The sequence below is a fragment of the Tasmannia lanceolata genome, unplaced genomic scaffold (assembly GCF_043159265.1).
Source record: "Tasmannia lanceolata isolate RefF3 unplaced genomic scaffold, GAP_Taslan_0.1 ptg000008l, whole genome shotgun sequence".
In the NCBI taxonomy this organism is placed as follows: Eukaryota; Viridiplantae; Streptophyta; class Magnoliopsida; order Canellales; family Winteraceae; genus Tasmannia; species Tasmannia lanceolata.
The window spans coordinates 35,610,563-35,626,469 of record NW_027518685.1 but is presented as its reverse complement, the minus strand read 5'-3'; the positions used below and the strand labels follow the sequence as shown (position 1 = coordinate 35,626,469).

At 38.8% G+C, this 15,907-nt stretch overlaps 1 protein-coding gene across 4 annotated transcripts in view; it reads left to right on the top strand.

Moving 5' to 3' along the window:
- Positions 1-15,907, top strand: part of LOC143885284 (mechanosensitive ion channel protein 1, mitochondrial-like) — a 79,576-nt gene that overhangs the window by 42,035 nt on the left and 21,634 nt on the right. For all 4 annotated transcript variants that reach the window (XM_077389377.1, XM_077389376.1, XM_077389379.1 and 1 more), the window contains exons 5-6: positions 10,915-11,015; positions 14,471-14,578. In XM_077389377.1, coding sequence (XP_077245492.1) covers positions 10,915-11,015; positions 14,471-14,578 — 209 coding nt within the window. The remainder of the gene's footprint in view (positions 1-10,914; positions 11,016-14,470; positions 14,579-15,907) is intronic.

Sequence of the window (15,907 nt, the reverse complement as noted above, 5' to 3'; positions counted from 1 at the left end):
TTTCGTCTAAATCCTCTTCTCCGCCGCTCTCGAAGCCATACACATGCCAACCTTCTGAGTCCCGTCTCTTCTAGTTCTTGCTTTCACTGCTCGCGTTGCTAATCCTCTCATTCTTATAAAAGTGCTTGCCAATTCTACCAGAAATCGTATAGGAAGTGGTAGAAAAAATGCTTACCTAGTTTCTGAATTAGAATATAGTTGTGTGCCTTGATGTTGGTAGAGAGGGGCGCTTTGTTTTCTTACCGCCTTATCCCCTTTAGCTCCCGTAGAGTAGAGAATCTTTCCTAAAGTGAGTACATGAGAATACCTCTTCAACTAGCTGTTTGCGAGACTTCCAGATTGAGTTTATGTTCATGGGGTGGGATATGAATACCCGATAATAAATAATCTATGTTCTACAAGAAGCTAAGAGAGGAAAGCAAGATGGAATCTCAGGCCTTCCACGCTGCTGCTTTCTGCATTGGGGGAGGGGTTCAGGGTGGTCCGTAGAGGATGAGTGCGGAGTTTATGAATCAAATCCTGCCCTTTTTTTGTTCACCTTTTCTCTACTCGTGCTTCGTCGTTGCCAGCTATGCGCACCTTTGGTGTGCGTGTTTTGTTCGTGCTTCGTTGCTATTTCCCTGTTGAGGTGCCTCCGTTCGATCGTTATTGGTTTGCAGATTTAGTAGGTGTGCTCTGATTAAGGGGGAGGCTCTGTAGTGATCGCTTTGATGGTAGTGTTGATTCAGGGGGAGCTCGGTGTTTTTTGTGGCCGTTGATCTCGCTGCTGTAGTCTTGTGGTCGTTGCTATCTTTACTATGTTTTCCGTTTCTAAGAGAAGCTCCTCCGGAACCCGCTCCAAACGACTAGGGATTTTCTTTCGGCAATCCTCTCCTCCACTTGCCGGATACCAACGCTTTTGTTAGCTTCCCAATTAAGCCTCCTCAAATCCCTTTCTTCAGCCAAAAGGAATTTAAAGAAAGGATGCGCAAAAAGAGGCAATTAGATTACCCTAATTTCACTTGACCCAGTAAGACACGATAAGGTAAACGGGCATTCCTGAGCTTCAAGTGTAAAAATATTCCACTGCTTCCGAAGCAAATCATCGGCTATCTCTTTGGGCAAAGGGTGCATCATCGCGGCCTTTTCTTCATCAAAAGACATCTCTTGAATCCTTCTGAGAATGTTTTCAAGAACCATTATCTCTGAAGATAAACACCTCCTCCCATCCAAGGAGGCGGAACTACTACAAGAATCACCTAAATTCCCATATTCAAAGGATTATAATTAAAACCGGAACTAAGGTCAACCAGGAACCCAAGAAATCGCCCAGCGGAGAAAACAACTGGAGACTAGGGGCTACTTCAAGAAACACCGATAAGCAATATAGAGGCCTAAAGGCGAGCAAACGTCTAAACACTACTCGAGGCCTAAAGTAATTAAAGCTAAGCAACAAGACCAAAAAGCCCCCCAGAAAGATCAAAAGGAAATTTAACCTGAAGCAAGTCCTACCCTGGGTGACCGGGAATAAAATTTGAGGAAATTTAAGAGTCTACTATTTTTCCTTCTTTGCTCTACCAAAGATACATCCAAAAGTTTCTCAACAATAAGTGTGAGGAGGTTATCTCCTAATCTTGCCACCATAGCATTAAAATTTAGGCCATGATTAACGCCGTTAGAGGCTCGGGAAATGAAGGTGTTCCTTGCTTTTGGAGAGAAAATACCTTTATTTCTATCCTTATTGGGTAAGTCTGACCAAGCAACTTTCCGTCTAAGGACTGTAGAGTCAAACGGTTTACTCTTCTCGAGCCCCACTAGGGGCACACAAGACTGACCAACACTCCTAACGGCAGGTCCCTTATCACCTTTTTCTAGCTTTTTTTCAACGCCATCCTTGGATTTGAATTTTGAAGTAGTCTGCAGGACCAACGGCACACCATGAATTGGCGGAGAGCCCCCCATCGACGGCATAATGCCCAAACCAGCACATCCCAAGGAACTAGGGTTTTTAGAGAATTGGTCACCAATTTTATTATTAATTTTTCCTTGAAACTCATTCCCAATGGAGTAAACCTTATCAATAATTCTAATTCTAACACAAGAAACATGGAAATGCCACCTGGGGGCAAGAATTTTGGCCGAAACGAAGCTCATACAATGTTGATGGTTGCCTTCCATTTTGGTTTCCAATACTTTACCAAAGAGATTCCCTATAGCTTCCACCGTTGAAACAGCCCATGCGTGCAGAGGGATACCATAAAAATTAACCCAAAGGGATACCATAAAAATTAACCCAAAGGGCTTTCTCACCTTGAAGAAACTCCCTATTCCACGGTGAGAGAGAAATCAATTGATTACCTAGGGCTTCAAATCCCATCGCAAGAATCTTTGATGCCTGGGTTTCAGATTCAAACATGAAAAGGATCTCGCCCTCTACCAAAGTACAAGGGCAAACCAAGGATGGAAAATCCCAAGCCTTTTGTGCCCAAAACCAGAGATCTTCCAGGGTCCCAATACTGTCTTTCTTTTTTCTATAAGACGAGCTTTTAGAGTATCCATACATGTTAGCACTTCCTTGCTGGAAATGGAAAGGACTGGACTTCCTTGACCCTCAAGAAAATGTATATTACCGAATCAGGCCATCGGCTATCCGCCTCACAATTAACTTCTAGACGAGGCAATGAATTACCACGGGCAACCCATTTTGAGGGGATTTCAGATTGTTGGCCCCAACGGCACTTATCCCGCCGTATGAAGTTAAGATATTTACAGGGGGAGTAGAACCACACACCAGATCTGTTCCTTAGTTTAATTTTCCTATTGGAACTCTTCCCACCCCTGGAAAACGTTACAGAGGGAGAGTTCAGTTCTGCTTTAACTTGCGTGCACCTTCTACATTTTTGTCGCCAACTAAAGTTGTGGTAGGAACAGTAGTAGCTTGCCAATCCTCCGACCATCCTCCCTCACCTTCACGACTCATTTCTCTTTTTTCTCAATTATATATTAAGAATAACAGATAAATATCTGTAATTTTTTTTAAGGGGAGACACAATTTGAAATTCCACTTTAAAACTTGGTTCAAGACCTCCCAAATCTATTGCTCGCCCAATCTACATAATACACATGAATTGTACATACTCCACACAACGATTAGAACCATCCAAGAAGTAGGCCCCAATGATAGTTAGCAAAACATTTAAATGAAATGTTTTCTCACAAAAACATAACCTTTTGCTTTGGATAAATTTTTATATGGTATATTCAAAAAATCGAAACACAAAGAAAAAATGCATTATTTTGACTTCTGAGTGAACTAAATATTGTCAATCTTTTAGCATTTCGAGAAAAAATGAAAAATAGGGTATTATACGATGTATGCTTAAATAAATTTATTTTATAGTGTTAGGAGTCCCATCATATTTACGTTTCACTGTAACTTTTTATGTTTCAATGCGACTCTTTAGGTGTTTAATTTAGTTTATTTTCTTTAGTTTGATAGGGACCATCATTAGATGACCCTCTTTCCATCCTCCAACCCTAGATCAACTTGAAAGCCTAGATTCTGTTCGAGATTTATAAACCCTAGTTCTTCACTTTTATCAAAACCCTCTCCAAATATATTCGAAATTCCAGACCTAAGCATCTGCCCTAGATCTATCCAAAAACTTTTCAATCTCTAATTCCTAGTTCTCCAACTCTAGTTCTCCAAATTCGAGTACTAAACCCTACATCTAAATCTTATCTCTCCAAAACATTAACCAAAACCCTATGCGTGAGTGAATTTCTAACCCTAATCTTTAACCAAATCATTCCTTTATACACATTTTAAACCCTTATACTACTTCTTGGAAACTTAGACCATTTACCTAGTTTCTCAAAACCCTAATCCACTCCTATTACATCTACCTAGTTTGTGCGCTAACCTGTGGGATTTTGGATTGTTGTGCAAAAGAATGTTCTTGTTGGTCAAGAAGATGTGTTACGGAAATTTTCTGTGAAGGTATTCTTATGAAGGGTGAATGGTTGCTTAATGTGAACTGTTGCACTTTCTTATCAAGCGTGGACTGTTACAGTTTCTTGTTTGTGGACTGCTGTATGTTTGTGAGATTGATGTCCTCTTTTCATAGATGCTGTGCCCTATTGTGGGCTGCAACATCATCTCGTATGATCTATTGCCACGTTGTTAACTGCTGTGTAGGACTATGGACTATTGTGGACTTCTTTTGAGCCTTTAGATGGTTATGGAGCCTTTGTGTGGTCTGTCGCAGAGCCATTGTGTTGCTAGTTGCAAAGCCTTCTTTCTGGATTGTGGCTACTAAGCCACAGTTGTTACTGCCAAGCCATGACTATAGCTACTACCCATCATAGTTCCCACTAAATACTTGTTTTTATGTTTTAGTCCATACTGAGACTAGAGAAGAGTTTATAGTTATAATGCCTGTTAACTTACCAACTTCTCCAAAAGCTTAAGCTGTTGGAGAAAGGCATTATTATCTTTTATACTTTTAACACTCCCCCACACGTGTGGCCCACTTGGCAAACACGTGGCACATGTGGTCCCACTTTGGGTCGACCATCGCATGTGGAGTTTTGCTATCCGGGAGGTTTGAACTTTGAACTTGAGACCTTTGGCTCTGATACCATGTTAACTTACCGACTTCTCCAAAAGCTTAAGTTGTTCGAGAAAGGCGTTATTTATCTTTTATACTTTAACACTGCCAATGTTTGAATGGAAAGCAATGACTTGTAGAATGATTTCAAGTGGGGTTAAGCTCAAACATCACATGACCTAATGGAGGGAAGCAATGGATGTAAGGAATATTTTAGAGCTTCTTATTAGAGTGTTATGTTTAGTTTACAATTAGGGATCAGCTACAAGATACTTGTATGAACCAATGGAGAGGGCAAAGGGGGTGAGCAAGAGAAGTTGTAACATTGAATAATCAGACTACCTACAGCGTTGGATGTGATCTAATTCAAGGCAAGAGAAAAAATGTACTTGTTAGAATGGCAAGAGAAGATAAAGAAGAGTGAGGGAGAAGATGAGAGATTCTCCACTAAGGAGTCCTCCCATGTAAATGATGTATATATAGGCCCACCAGGGTAATTTGTACAATGATAACAATACCCTCCACACATACACGTAATGACTAATCTACCCTTCTAAACTCTCCAACACTCCCCCTCAAGCTGGAGTGTATATACAAGTATACTATGGAAGTATGGAACTCCAGCTTGCTACAAAGAAAACTAAAGAAGTGTGCGGCTTAGGTGTCATGGTGGGAGTGATTTTTGATTGAAAAGGTATAAGGATCATTACAATTTTAGAGTGTGAGATTTATATTCAGACCAATAGTTCAGAGGCACTTGGTTTAGGTTAATCATAATTTTGTGCAAGCTTCAGAAGGGTACCAATGAAAGTTTTTGGAAATGCAATGGATAAGATAAAGAGGGCATGCTAGTAAAGAAAGGAAGGGGGTAGTTTATGTTTTCATGTCATATTTGGAAGGTTTACTTTGCATTGGTCTCAGGTATGCCCGTGCCAATATATGTTAATCTCTTGTAATGCAGGCTGGGACTTCTGGTCCCGAATGCTTTCTGAGTATTAATGAATTATGTCACCTTTCAAAAAAAATTTTTTGTCTCCCCTTATTCTCCACAATTTAGGTTCAATGATTAGAAGTGATTAAGGGGTTGCTCATGGATGTCTCCTACGTATGAGTGCATTTATTTGATATTATACTAATTAGGGCATATAAAGGTCCCACTTATAGAAATAACCCTAATAATTTGTTTGGTCACCTTCGAAAAACTAATAAAACTAGATGGTTTTGGATTTACCATTGAATAGAAAGTCCTTTTTTCAAACAATGTGATTTGTGATATGTAATATGCAACTTGCTTAATGAATTCCATGTGAAGGTCGTAATTTGTCTTTATTACAATTTTTGAAAATTATAATATATCATGTATAATGTATATAGGAATTGAACATGTCGTTACTAGCAATCTTGTGGGTTCTTTGGAAAGAAAGAAATGCAAGAATCTTTAAAGGGGTGTCCAAGAGCCTATCCTTCCTTTTTGTTAAAGCCGTGGCTCTAACAATTGCTTAGGTCAAGATCCTTCCTTCCTTTTGGTTTGTTTCCGCTTACGACTTATGGTAAGGGTGGAAAGAAGTTTGTTTTAGCGTTGAGCCAAGGTAAAAAGTGATGCAAGAGTGGTCGCCTCCCTCCTCCCGGCTACCTCAAGTTGAACGTCGATGGTTCAAGTTTGGGAAATCCAGGGCCGACAGGCATTGGAGGTGTTCTGAGAAACGATTTAGGGGAGGTAATTTGGGCCTTTGCAGGGCCCGTTGGAGAAGCAGATGCATTTGAAGCTGAAGTATGCGCCAAGGAAGCAGGATTCTTCCTTGGGAGTGGGGAACTGTGATTCCCCGGTTTGTGAATCCGAAATGGGAATCTTCTCGAATCCCCAAAAACTGGGAATCCCGATTCGGACTCGCCTGAAACCCGATTCCCACTTTTGGGAATCGCAGTTTATGATTCTCCGAAAACATGATTCCCACTTTTGGGAAACACGATTCGCCGGCGATTCCCCAAAGATTCCTTGGCGATTCCCAACTCCCCAACGATTCCCGATGATTCCCCGACGACTCCCTAGCGAATCTCCGGTGACTCTCCGGCAACTTCACGATTCCCGCTTCCGACCATTCCGGGAGCCTTCGATTCCCGCTCTAGCAACCTGGGTACGCGCAGTTCATCAAGGGCTTAAACTAGTGGAGCAATTTCAATTGGCTTCCTTAGTGGTAGAAGGAGACTCCTTAAATGTGAATCGGTTGTTAAAAGGGTCACATAATCATCCTTGGAGATTTGATAGGTTTTTTGATGAATTGTTCGACCGGATTGGTTCATCCCCCACAATATTTCAACACGTGAGAAGATCCGCTAATTCGATGGCAGATGGTCTTGCAAGGGAAGGAGTTTCAAAAGATACTTTAGCACTATTTGATTCCCTTCCTCCTTGATTTCTTATAATTTGGGGTCCTAGTTTTTGCTTCTTCTTGATCTTTTGTTCTTTTGACCATCTCGGTCTCTTTTTAATAATATTTTTGGCTATCATTCAAAAAAATATACCTAGTAATTGAACTCAATCGATAGAACTTGACTTGCTTGCAAATCAATTGCTTGCAATTATACCCCAAAGTCACAATGTAACTCTATTTTTACTGAGACCCAGCAAAGTCACCTCAACTCAAAAGACTCGGTTGATGAGTCACGTAAATCTCCTTATTTGTTTAACAAGTGCATCTTAGTTTTAGTTTAAAAAGGGGGCATTTTTGTCCATAAATTTTTTTACTTTATAACTTACCTTGTTAACACTGGCATATCTTAATAGTGATCATGTATCCCTTTCGTATTATGTTTTATCTAAAGCAGCCAAGATAGCCTTTCTCAATTGTATCGAGGTTTGGCTGTGTGGCGTTGCTATGCCCCACTTCATATACATGGATGATATTAGTTATCGTGATTAAAGCCTCTGAATCTCAGACATCCATCCTCAATACCTTGTTGTCTTACATTTAGGAAATCTCCTGGCTAAATATTAACAGGCACAAATCTCTAGTTTGCAGTATTAATGTCGGGAAATGGCTTTGGAGGTCCAGGGTCAAGGTCATAGAAACCAAATATGGGGTGGTATTGGCCTCTGGATATCTCTGATAACTAGTACAGCCATGGTGGGCTTACAGTTTGGAGGGACATCTTGAGTCTAAAACCCAAAATTAATGAAGGGATAAGATTTAGAGTTAGCACGGGTGAAAGAATTCAGTTTTGGTATGACAAGTGGTGCGCTGAGTCCCCCTTTAAGGACGTGTTTCTTGATCTGTTTGCAGTGACTTCAAAAATGGCGGCATTAGTGGAGGATTGTTTCTAATGGGAAGAGGGAAGGATATCATGGAAAATTAACTTCAGGAGACTTCTTTGATAGAGAGTTGGATCGAGTGGCCATACATTTGGGGATGCTGGAAGCCTATTACAGCAAAAAGTTTGGTAAAGATAAAAAGATTTGAACCTGGTGCTCTTCCAACAAGTTTAGCATCAAATCAATCTACCATCAACTCGTGCCCTACGTAGTCACCTTGCTTCTAGTCAGAGTGTGGCACATACCAGCGACCCCATGGTATGTACCTTTTGTTGGACCACCTTCCTTGACAAAATACAAACAGTGGATCACTTGTGTAACCGTCATATACTCATTGTGGTTCAATGTTCACTGTGTGGAGTCAGGTGAGACAATGAGCTACATGTTTCTCCACTACATGCTTGTTGGAGGTGTGGGCCAGAGTTCTTTCTAGTGTGTATTTTCCCATCCAGGCTGATCATTTTGGAATGATGGACCATCATTTCACAGGTCGTAGATTACGCTGAGAGAATCCAAAGGAATTTCCTCTGGGATGGTGTTCTTCCTCTTAAGAGGGTCCATCTAGTCAATTGGTAGCAAGTGTGCCAGCCATGGTGGGCTGGGGGGCTTGGGAATTAAATACATCCCATAAGTCCACATGTTTAGCTAGATGGGGGTGGCACGTGTGATATTATCCAAATGCCAGTTAGATTGCGGTCGCCTTTGGCTTTGGTGAATGGAGGACGGGAGGTTCCCACCAATGTTCTGAAAATCGGAATCGTATCGTAAATCGTAAGAGGGGTCGAATCGTAAATCGTAAGATTTTTCAGATTTATATATAAAAATCAGAAAAAAATAATAAAAAATAGGAAAAATTATAAATAAGAATAAAAAGAGTAATTATCAATTTGAAGCTTTTTAGAAACGGTTGGAAAAGAATTTTTTCTTTCATAATTTGAAGCTTCTACATTGCTGATTACATATGGGGAAAAAAAGAGAATTGAATCACTCACAGTTCAAGTATTATTTACAGAATTACAGGGGGACTTTTAATTTAGAATCATATCCCTAAAATTTATCATTTGCCACTAGATTGGAAAAAAAAATTCACAAGAAATGATTTTTGAACAATCACACGGCCTAATTATTTTGGATTTTAAGAATTGATTGGAGTCCAATCGGTTCTCAAAATCCAAAACAAACAGAGCCTAACTCCAAATCAGTACTCAAAATCGAAAATAAACATGGCCTGAACATTAGAAAAAATCAGGCTTTCAAAATCCAAATTGATTTGTTTTGAGAAGGTACTGTCTGTTTTGGATTTTGAGAACCAACTCCAATCGGTTCTCAGTCCAATCGATTCTCAAAATCCGAAAAAAACAGGGGGTTGAGGCATACCTGATATCTTCTTCTTCTTCTTCTTGGACCAGTGGAGGAGAAACGAGTGGGGGAGGCGTATGGATTACGGAGGTTTTTCTTTCTTCTCACAGAACCCTTACTCGATGGAATAAGACTTCGTATGGATTAAAAAAGGCGTATTAAAACCTTTAACGTAAGTTGTGGGGCCCACTGGAATCATAACATTAAAAAAGGCATATAAAATAAGGTAAAATACACTTTGTAAATGAATCGTACGATTCAAGTGAATCATACGATTCTTTCAGAAAACGATTCACTGTTGCGATTTAAATCGTTTGCCATACGATCCGATTCAAATCGTGCGATTTGAATCGTAAATCGTACGATTTTGATAACCTTGGTTCCCACAACTGACCTCTTGGAAAACTCCGTTCTGGAGAAAATATCTCACTCCGTGGGTAATGGGAATAACATCTTCTAGCTGAATAAGTGATGCAGGAACTGTACTTTTGCCTTGAAGTTCCTCAATCTGTTCTCCGAGAACATCCCTCATTCTGTCAACTTAATACCAATATAAATATAATAAGGGAAATATATCATTTGAATAAAAGACCGTTATAATCTCAATCAATATTCAACAACTAAAAGTCAGCATAGATATCATTCTTTTGATTCCTTTGGCTTGGTCGATACCGTGTTTTTAAATTTCGACCTAAATCCGAAACCGAAACCGAAATGGGCATATACCCGAAACGTGACTATTTCGTGCGAAATTTCGTTATTTCCAAAATTTCATGCGAAAGTTTAGGGATTTCGACCAATTTTTTAGATTTTTAATTATTTAATAGTTATCCCTAAATTCCGACCTAAATTTTAGGGCTTTCGATCGACAAATAAAATTAACTTCTTAATAGACCGTCGGATTACGAGCGAAATTTTTGTTTCGAAGTGTACGAAACGCATATCGAAACCAAAATTTAAAATCATGGTCGATACAATGTAATTACTCTAGTTTTTTTTAAGGTTCAATCATATTTAAATGGGTTATAAGGATGTCATAAACATACTAACATTTATTACCTTAAGGGAAATTCTTGGGAGCCTACCAATGGAACCAATATCAATTTGAATGATGCACTGCCTTTGAGGTTAATGTCCAAAGGCATGGATTCAACTTAAAAATTTATCTTTTTGATTTTAGGGTTTGACTTGGTCGAGACAATGATTCCTTGATTTTATAATAACCTACAATGATTCCCTGATTTTATAATAACATTGGAGTTGCCATTCAAAAATAATAATAATAATAATAACAACAACATTGGAGTTTCTCTTGGTAGTTGGGTGGTAGCCAAACCAAGTTGGCTTGGCCAAGTTTGGAGTCACTCAATGGGCTGTTGAACTTTTGGTCTGTGTAATATCATAATACCTTGTAGACATGTTTAAGATCAGGACATGTTCAACAAATGGACATTGTTGAATAGCATATACAAAGATACACTTGAAAGTCTTCTTGTTGACATTTGTCCTTGCATGTGAAGTTGTGAACTTCCCACAGTACTTTACTTTTTTGACAGTTTTTTTAGATTTTCAGTAAGAAAATTAGTTTTGGATGTTGTCTTTGTTCTTCCATCTTCAAATGGAGCTAATTTTTTTTTTTTTTAATCTGTGATGCAGGAGTGGCTACTGCTTTTGCAGCTAGAGACATCCTTGGCAACATGTTCAATGGCTTATCTATCCAATTTACTATGCCCTTTTCTGTTGGAGATACTATTAAAGTATATGCTACCCTTTGCTATTTGAAATTTTATCCTGATAGTCTGGATAAAAGTAGAGAAAAAGTTTCTTCCTTTAGATTATGCTTAGCCTCTTGAAAAGACTAAAATCAGGCTCTTGAAAAGATTAAAAATTTCTTCTTGAACAGTTTGAGCAAGTCATTACTTTTTTTTGTTGCAAAGTGTGAGACTTATTGGTGCAAAAGATAGTGTCTTGGGAAAGATGATAACAAGTCCATGCCATGTTTCATTATTTATTAGTAAGATTATTTATTTATAAAGTACCAAAATCCTCTAATTTTGTATAAGCAAAATATAGATGCTAAGAGAAGAAGCAAAATCCATACAAAATGATGGAAACATTCCAGAAAAAATAAAAATAAAAATAAACTAAACTACAAAGGAGTCCCCATTAACTCTATTTGTACTTGGATCACTACCCTCATTCATAGAATGTTACTTCCATTCACACACAGTTATTTCAGTTCATGCATACGATGTTATTTTTTTGTTTATTTTATCTTTAAAAATAACAATAGCTTTACTATATAAAGGGAAACATGGGAAATAATTGAGATGGTACTATACAAACTAAACCACATATACAAAAAAAAAACAGAAAGAAACTATTGTCCAACTACCTTAGTTGTCTAATCCCATTCGGCGACCGTTCCATTTTTCTCTTAGATTGGAATGTTCATATGTTCCGTTTCGGAAAAGACAATACAAAACTTGGATTTTTAGTTCAGATCCAACGCTCCCCAATTGGTTTGGGTCAAAGGCTTAGTTGAGTTGAGCTGAGCTGAGTTAAGATCCAACGCTCTTCCTAAGTCTCTCTTAGAGGCATTAGCTCATCTAGGTTGGCGTTCTGCTATGGAGGCTGAGATGGAGGCACTTGCCTCTAACTATACATGGGAGTTAGTTCCCTTGCCTAAAGGTGCCCAAGCTGGTAGTTGTCGTTGAGTGTTTACTATGAAATATCTATTAGTTAGTATTGTGGATAGATTGAAAGCCCGTTTTGGTGGCTAAGGGCTACACTCAGACTTTTGGTGTGGACTATACGGAGACCTCCTTTCTATTCACGAAGATACCGTCTGTTCGTGTCTTTATCTCTCTGGTCGTTAATCGTGGTTGGCCCCTCTATCAGTTGGATGTGAAAAACACCTTTCTCCATGGTGACCTCTCCGAAGAAGTGTCCATGGAGCAACCTCCTGGATTTGTTGCTTAGGAGGAGATCGGTTATGTATGTCGTCTTCGGAAGGCATTATATTGGCTAAAGCGGACTCCACACGCTTGATTTGGCATATTCAACGATGTTGTTAGGCGATTTGGTATGAGACATTGTGCAGCGGACCATTCCGTATTCAGTGCTCATTTTGATGATGGCTACATCATGTTGATTGTGTATGTCAGTGATATTGTGATTCGTGGGATGATGAGACAAGTATTCAGAGACTTAAGATGTTCCTTCAGACAGAGTTTTGCACCAAAGACCTCAGACATCTTCGATATTTTTTGGGTATCAAGGTGGCATATTCTAGAGGTGGTCTTTCCCTGTCTCAGAGGAAATATGTTTTGTACATATTAGAGGAGATGGGATCCTTAGGAACAAAGCCGGCTGATGTTCCCATGGATCCCTACGTGAAGTTGTTTCCAAATCAGGGGGAGTTGTTGGATGACCTTCGCAGGTATAGGAGATTGTTGGTAAGCTGATTTACTTGATTGCGACTCGCCCCGATATATCCTATACAGTGGGAGTGGTTAGCGATTTTATGAATTCACCTCGTACTTCACATTGGGCAGATGCCCTCTAGAGAGTTAAATACTTGAATAGTGCTCCTGGAAAAGGTTTGTTTTTCAGGAAGCATAATCATATGAGACTAGAAGGGTTCACGGATGCAGATTGGGCAGGATCTCCAGAAGAAAGGAGATCAACTACAGGTTACTGTACGTTTGTGGGTGGAAATCTTGTATCTTGGCGTACTAAGAAACAAGATGTTGTAGCTAGATCAAGTGCTGAGGCAAAGTATCGAGCTATGGTTCATACATGTGGAGAGCTGACATGGTTGAGATCTCTTCTGGCGCAGATTGGTATTCCTTCTTCATCTCCATCGCTTTTGCATTGTAACAATAGGGCAACTCTTCATATCGCTTCTAATCCAGTGTTTCATGAGAGGACAAAGCATATTGAAGTTGATTGTCACTTCATTCGTGAGAAGCTTTGGAGTGGAGGGATTAGTACCACCTTCACTCGATCTGGAGATCAATTGGCAGACGTGTTCACTAAACCATTGGCCAAGTCCAAATTGAGAGATATTTGTAACAAGTTGGGCTTGTATGATATATACACTCCAGCTTGAGGGGCAGTATTAGAAGGGTATTTTGGACTTTGTACATTAACCCTATTGTGTGTGTATCATATTACATGGGAGTTCCCTTGAAGGGACTCTCACCTTCTCCCTTCCACCTTCTCCCTTCATCAGCTTCTTCTTCTTCTTGCTCTTCTTCTCTTAACCAAGTTACACTAACAGTTCCATGTTCAAGAAATCCCAATGTATGTAAAATGCCTCCAAAAGGGTGGAGAAAGCTTAATTTTGATGGGTGCATAAGTTTTTTTTAGTGACAACGAAGGCGGGCAAAGGAGGGCTGGGTTTGATGGTTTTATTTCGTTTTCTAACTTCAATGCAGTTTGGGGCACATTACTTGGAAGTTAAAGTTGTGTGATGTACATTGATGTACTTGGAGAAAATGAAATGCTCCAAAATGTAGGTCAAGTGTGACTCCTTGTTATTAGTTATTAAGTGGCTACAAAAGAAGGACACTATTCATTTATGTTCTGGGAAATGGAGTGCATTTCTCTTGGCGTCTTTAATATCTCAATCTCTCATATCCATCGAGACATTTTAAGCTGACAGTCTAGTGAATTTTGGTTTTAATGTTACCAATGTAGTATTTTGGCACTCTATGCTAATTTTATTTTCTTCTTTTCTTTTTTGGTGCTCTTCCTCTGGGCCTTGCAATCTGTTATTGTATTTTTGTTTCGTCTTTAATGTACATTCTCATAAAAAAAAGTTCTTCATTGTGTAGGTTTTATTTCTTGGGTTTCATGTATTATTTATTCTGTTATCTTCTTTTTGGTTTTATTTCTTGGGTTTCATGTATTATTTATTTCGTTATCTTGGTCATCATTGTTCATTTTATGCATGTTAGCTGTATATTTAATTGAGTTGGATACTTTGCAACTAAACAAATTTAAAGTTCTGAAGACATTGGATCGTAAAAGCTTGTATATATCACTTTTAGCAATGTCACTGGGTCTGAGTTTATACTTGGTCATTAATTTTATCTTGGACATTAATTTTATCTTGGTCATCATAATGATTGTTGTGCATTTCTTATTTGTTTGTTTTTTTTAAGTCCATCTTTGTGCAATAATTTAAAACCCATTCATTTTGCAGGCTGGATCTATAGAGGGTCAAGTGCTAGAAATAGGACTTACGACCACATCCTTATTAAATTCTGAGAAATTTCCAATTACAGTTCCGAATTCGATGTTTTCAAGTCAGGTGATCTCCTATTTTCTAATCATCTTATGTATCATCAAGGACTACACATCCAAAATACATGAACATGGACACTCCTTTTGCTTATTGTTACACCTGACGCAATGCAAATAGATACATTGTGTGTTTATGATACCAATTAAGATCAAAACACTTTTCACATAGGCATTACAATTCAGCTACTTCCCTTTATGATGGCATGGTTTCATGAAGCTGGAACTGTCTCCACCATTGTTGCATAAAATGGGAGAGGTAATGGGAAGCGTTGGTTCTAAAAATGAACATGGGTGTTGAAAATAGACTATATAAATTATATATACCATTGAATGGTGTATGTTCTTCTTCTTGGGATTAAATACATTATGTAAGACTTGTACATCATTGTATATTAGTCACGTAGGCTAGGTTAAATTTTTTTTCCGCTCTGGCTTTTGTATATTATCGGAGCACTTGTTGTGATTGTTGTTGTTTTAATAATAGTGGGAGCACCTAGAGAGTATCCATAGCAATTAAATATAAATAATTTGAATTATTTGTAATATATACTAAACATGTTTCTTTCCGTTATCATTCGATTTTTCTCCAAGAAATATTTTTTTGGAAAAATTTACCCCTTGAAATAAGGTTTTGTCCCCTTGAAATACGGTTTTGCCACCACTAAATTTCTTATCCCGTTCTGCCACTGAGCATTAATTTTTTTTCTTAACTAATTTGTTTCAAATTCAAACGAGAAAAAGTTCGCCACTTTCCATTCTATCCTTAAAGTCTCTCCCTCTCCCTAAAATCTCTCCTCTCTCTCTAGACAACATACATTTCCCTTCCCTTTAAACTTCAAATGACAAAAAATCTGCCACTTCCCATTCTATCCCTAAAATCTCTCCCATTTCTCTCTAAACAACGTACATTTCCCTTCCCTTCAGAATTCAAATAACAAAAAATCCACCACTTTTCATTCTATCCCTAAACTATCTCTCTCTCTCTCTCTCTCTCTCTCTCTTTCTCTCTCTCTCTCTCTCTCTCAACCACATACATTTATGGTGTTGTGATGCAATGCGCCACTTCCTCACGAACATGCCCCTCCTTCCTCTCCGTCTCCGACATGGAACGACAGTAACATAGACCGTGAGTCAAACGGTGGCAATGGTGATTTTGAGGATTCAAAGCCACTTCTGGCATATTAAAAGGAGGGCAGAAGGCTGGGATCGTCGTTGAAGTTGTCATTAGTGCTGGAGTCATGGGCTTAGCCGGAATGATATACAAGAAGCTCCAACGTTCACAATACGATTATGCTATTAGGTGGGAGCAGCTTTGCGATAATCAATTTCAGAGTTT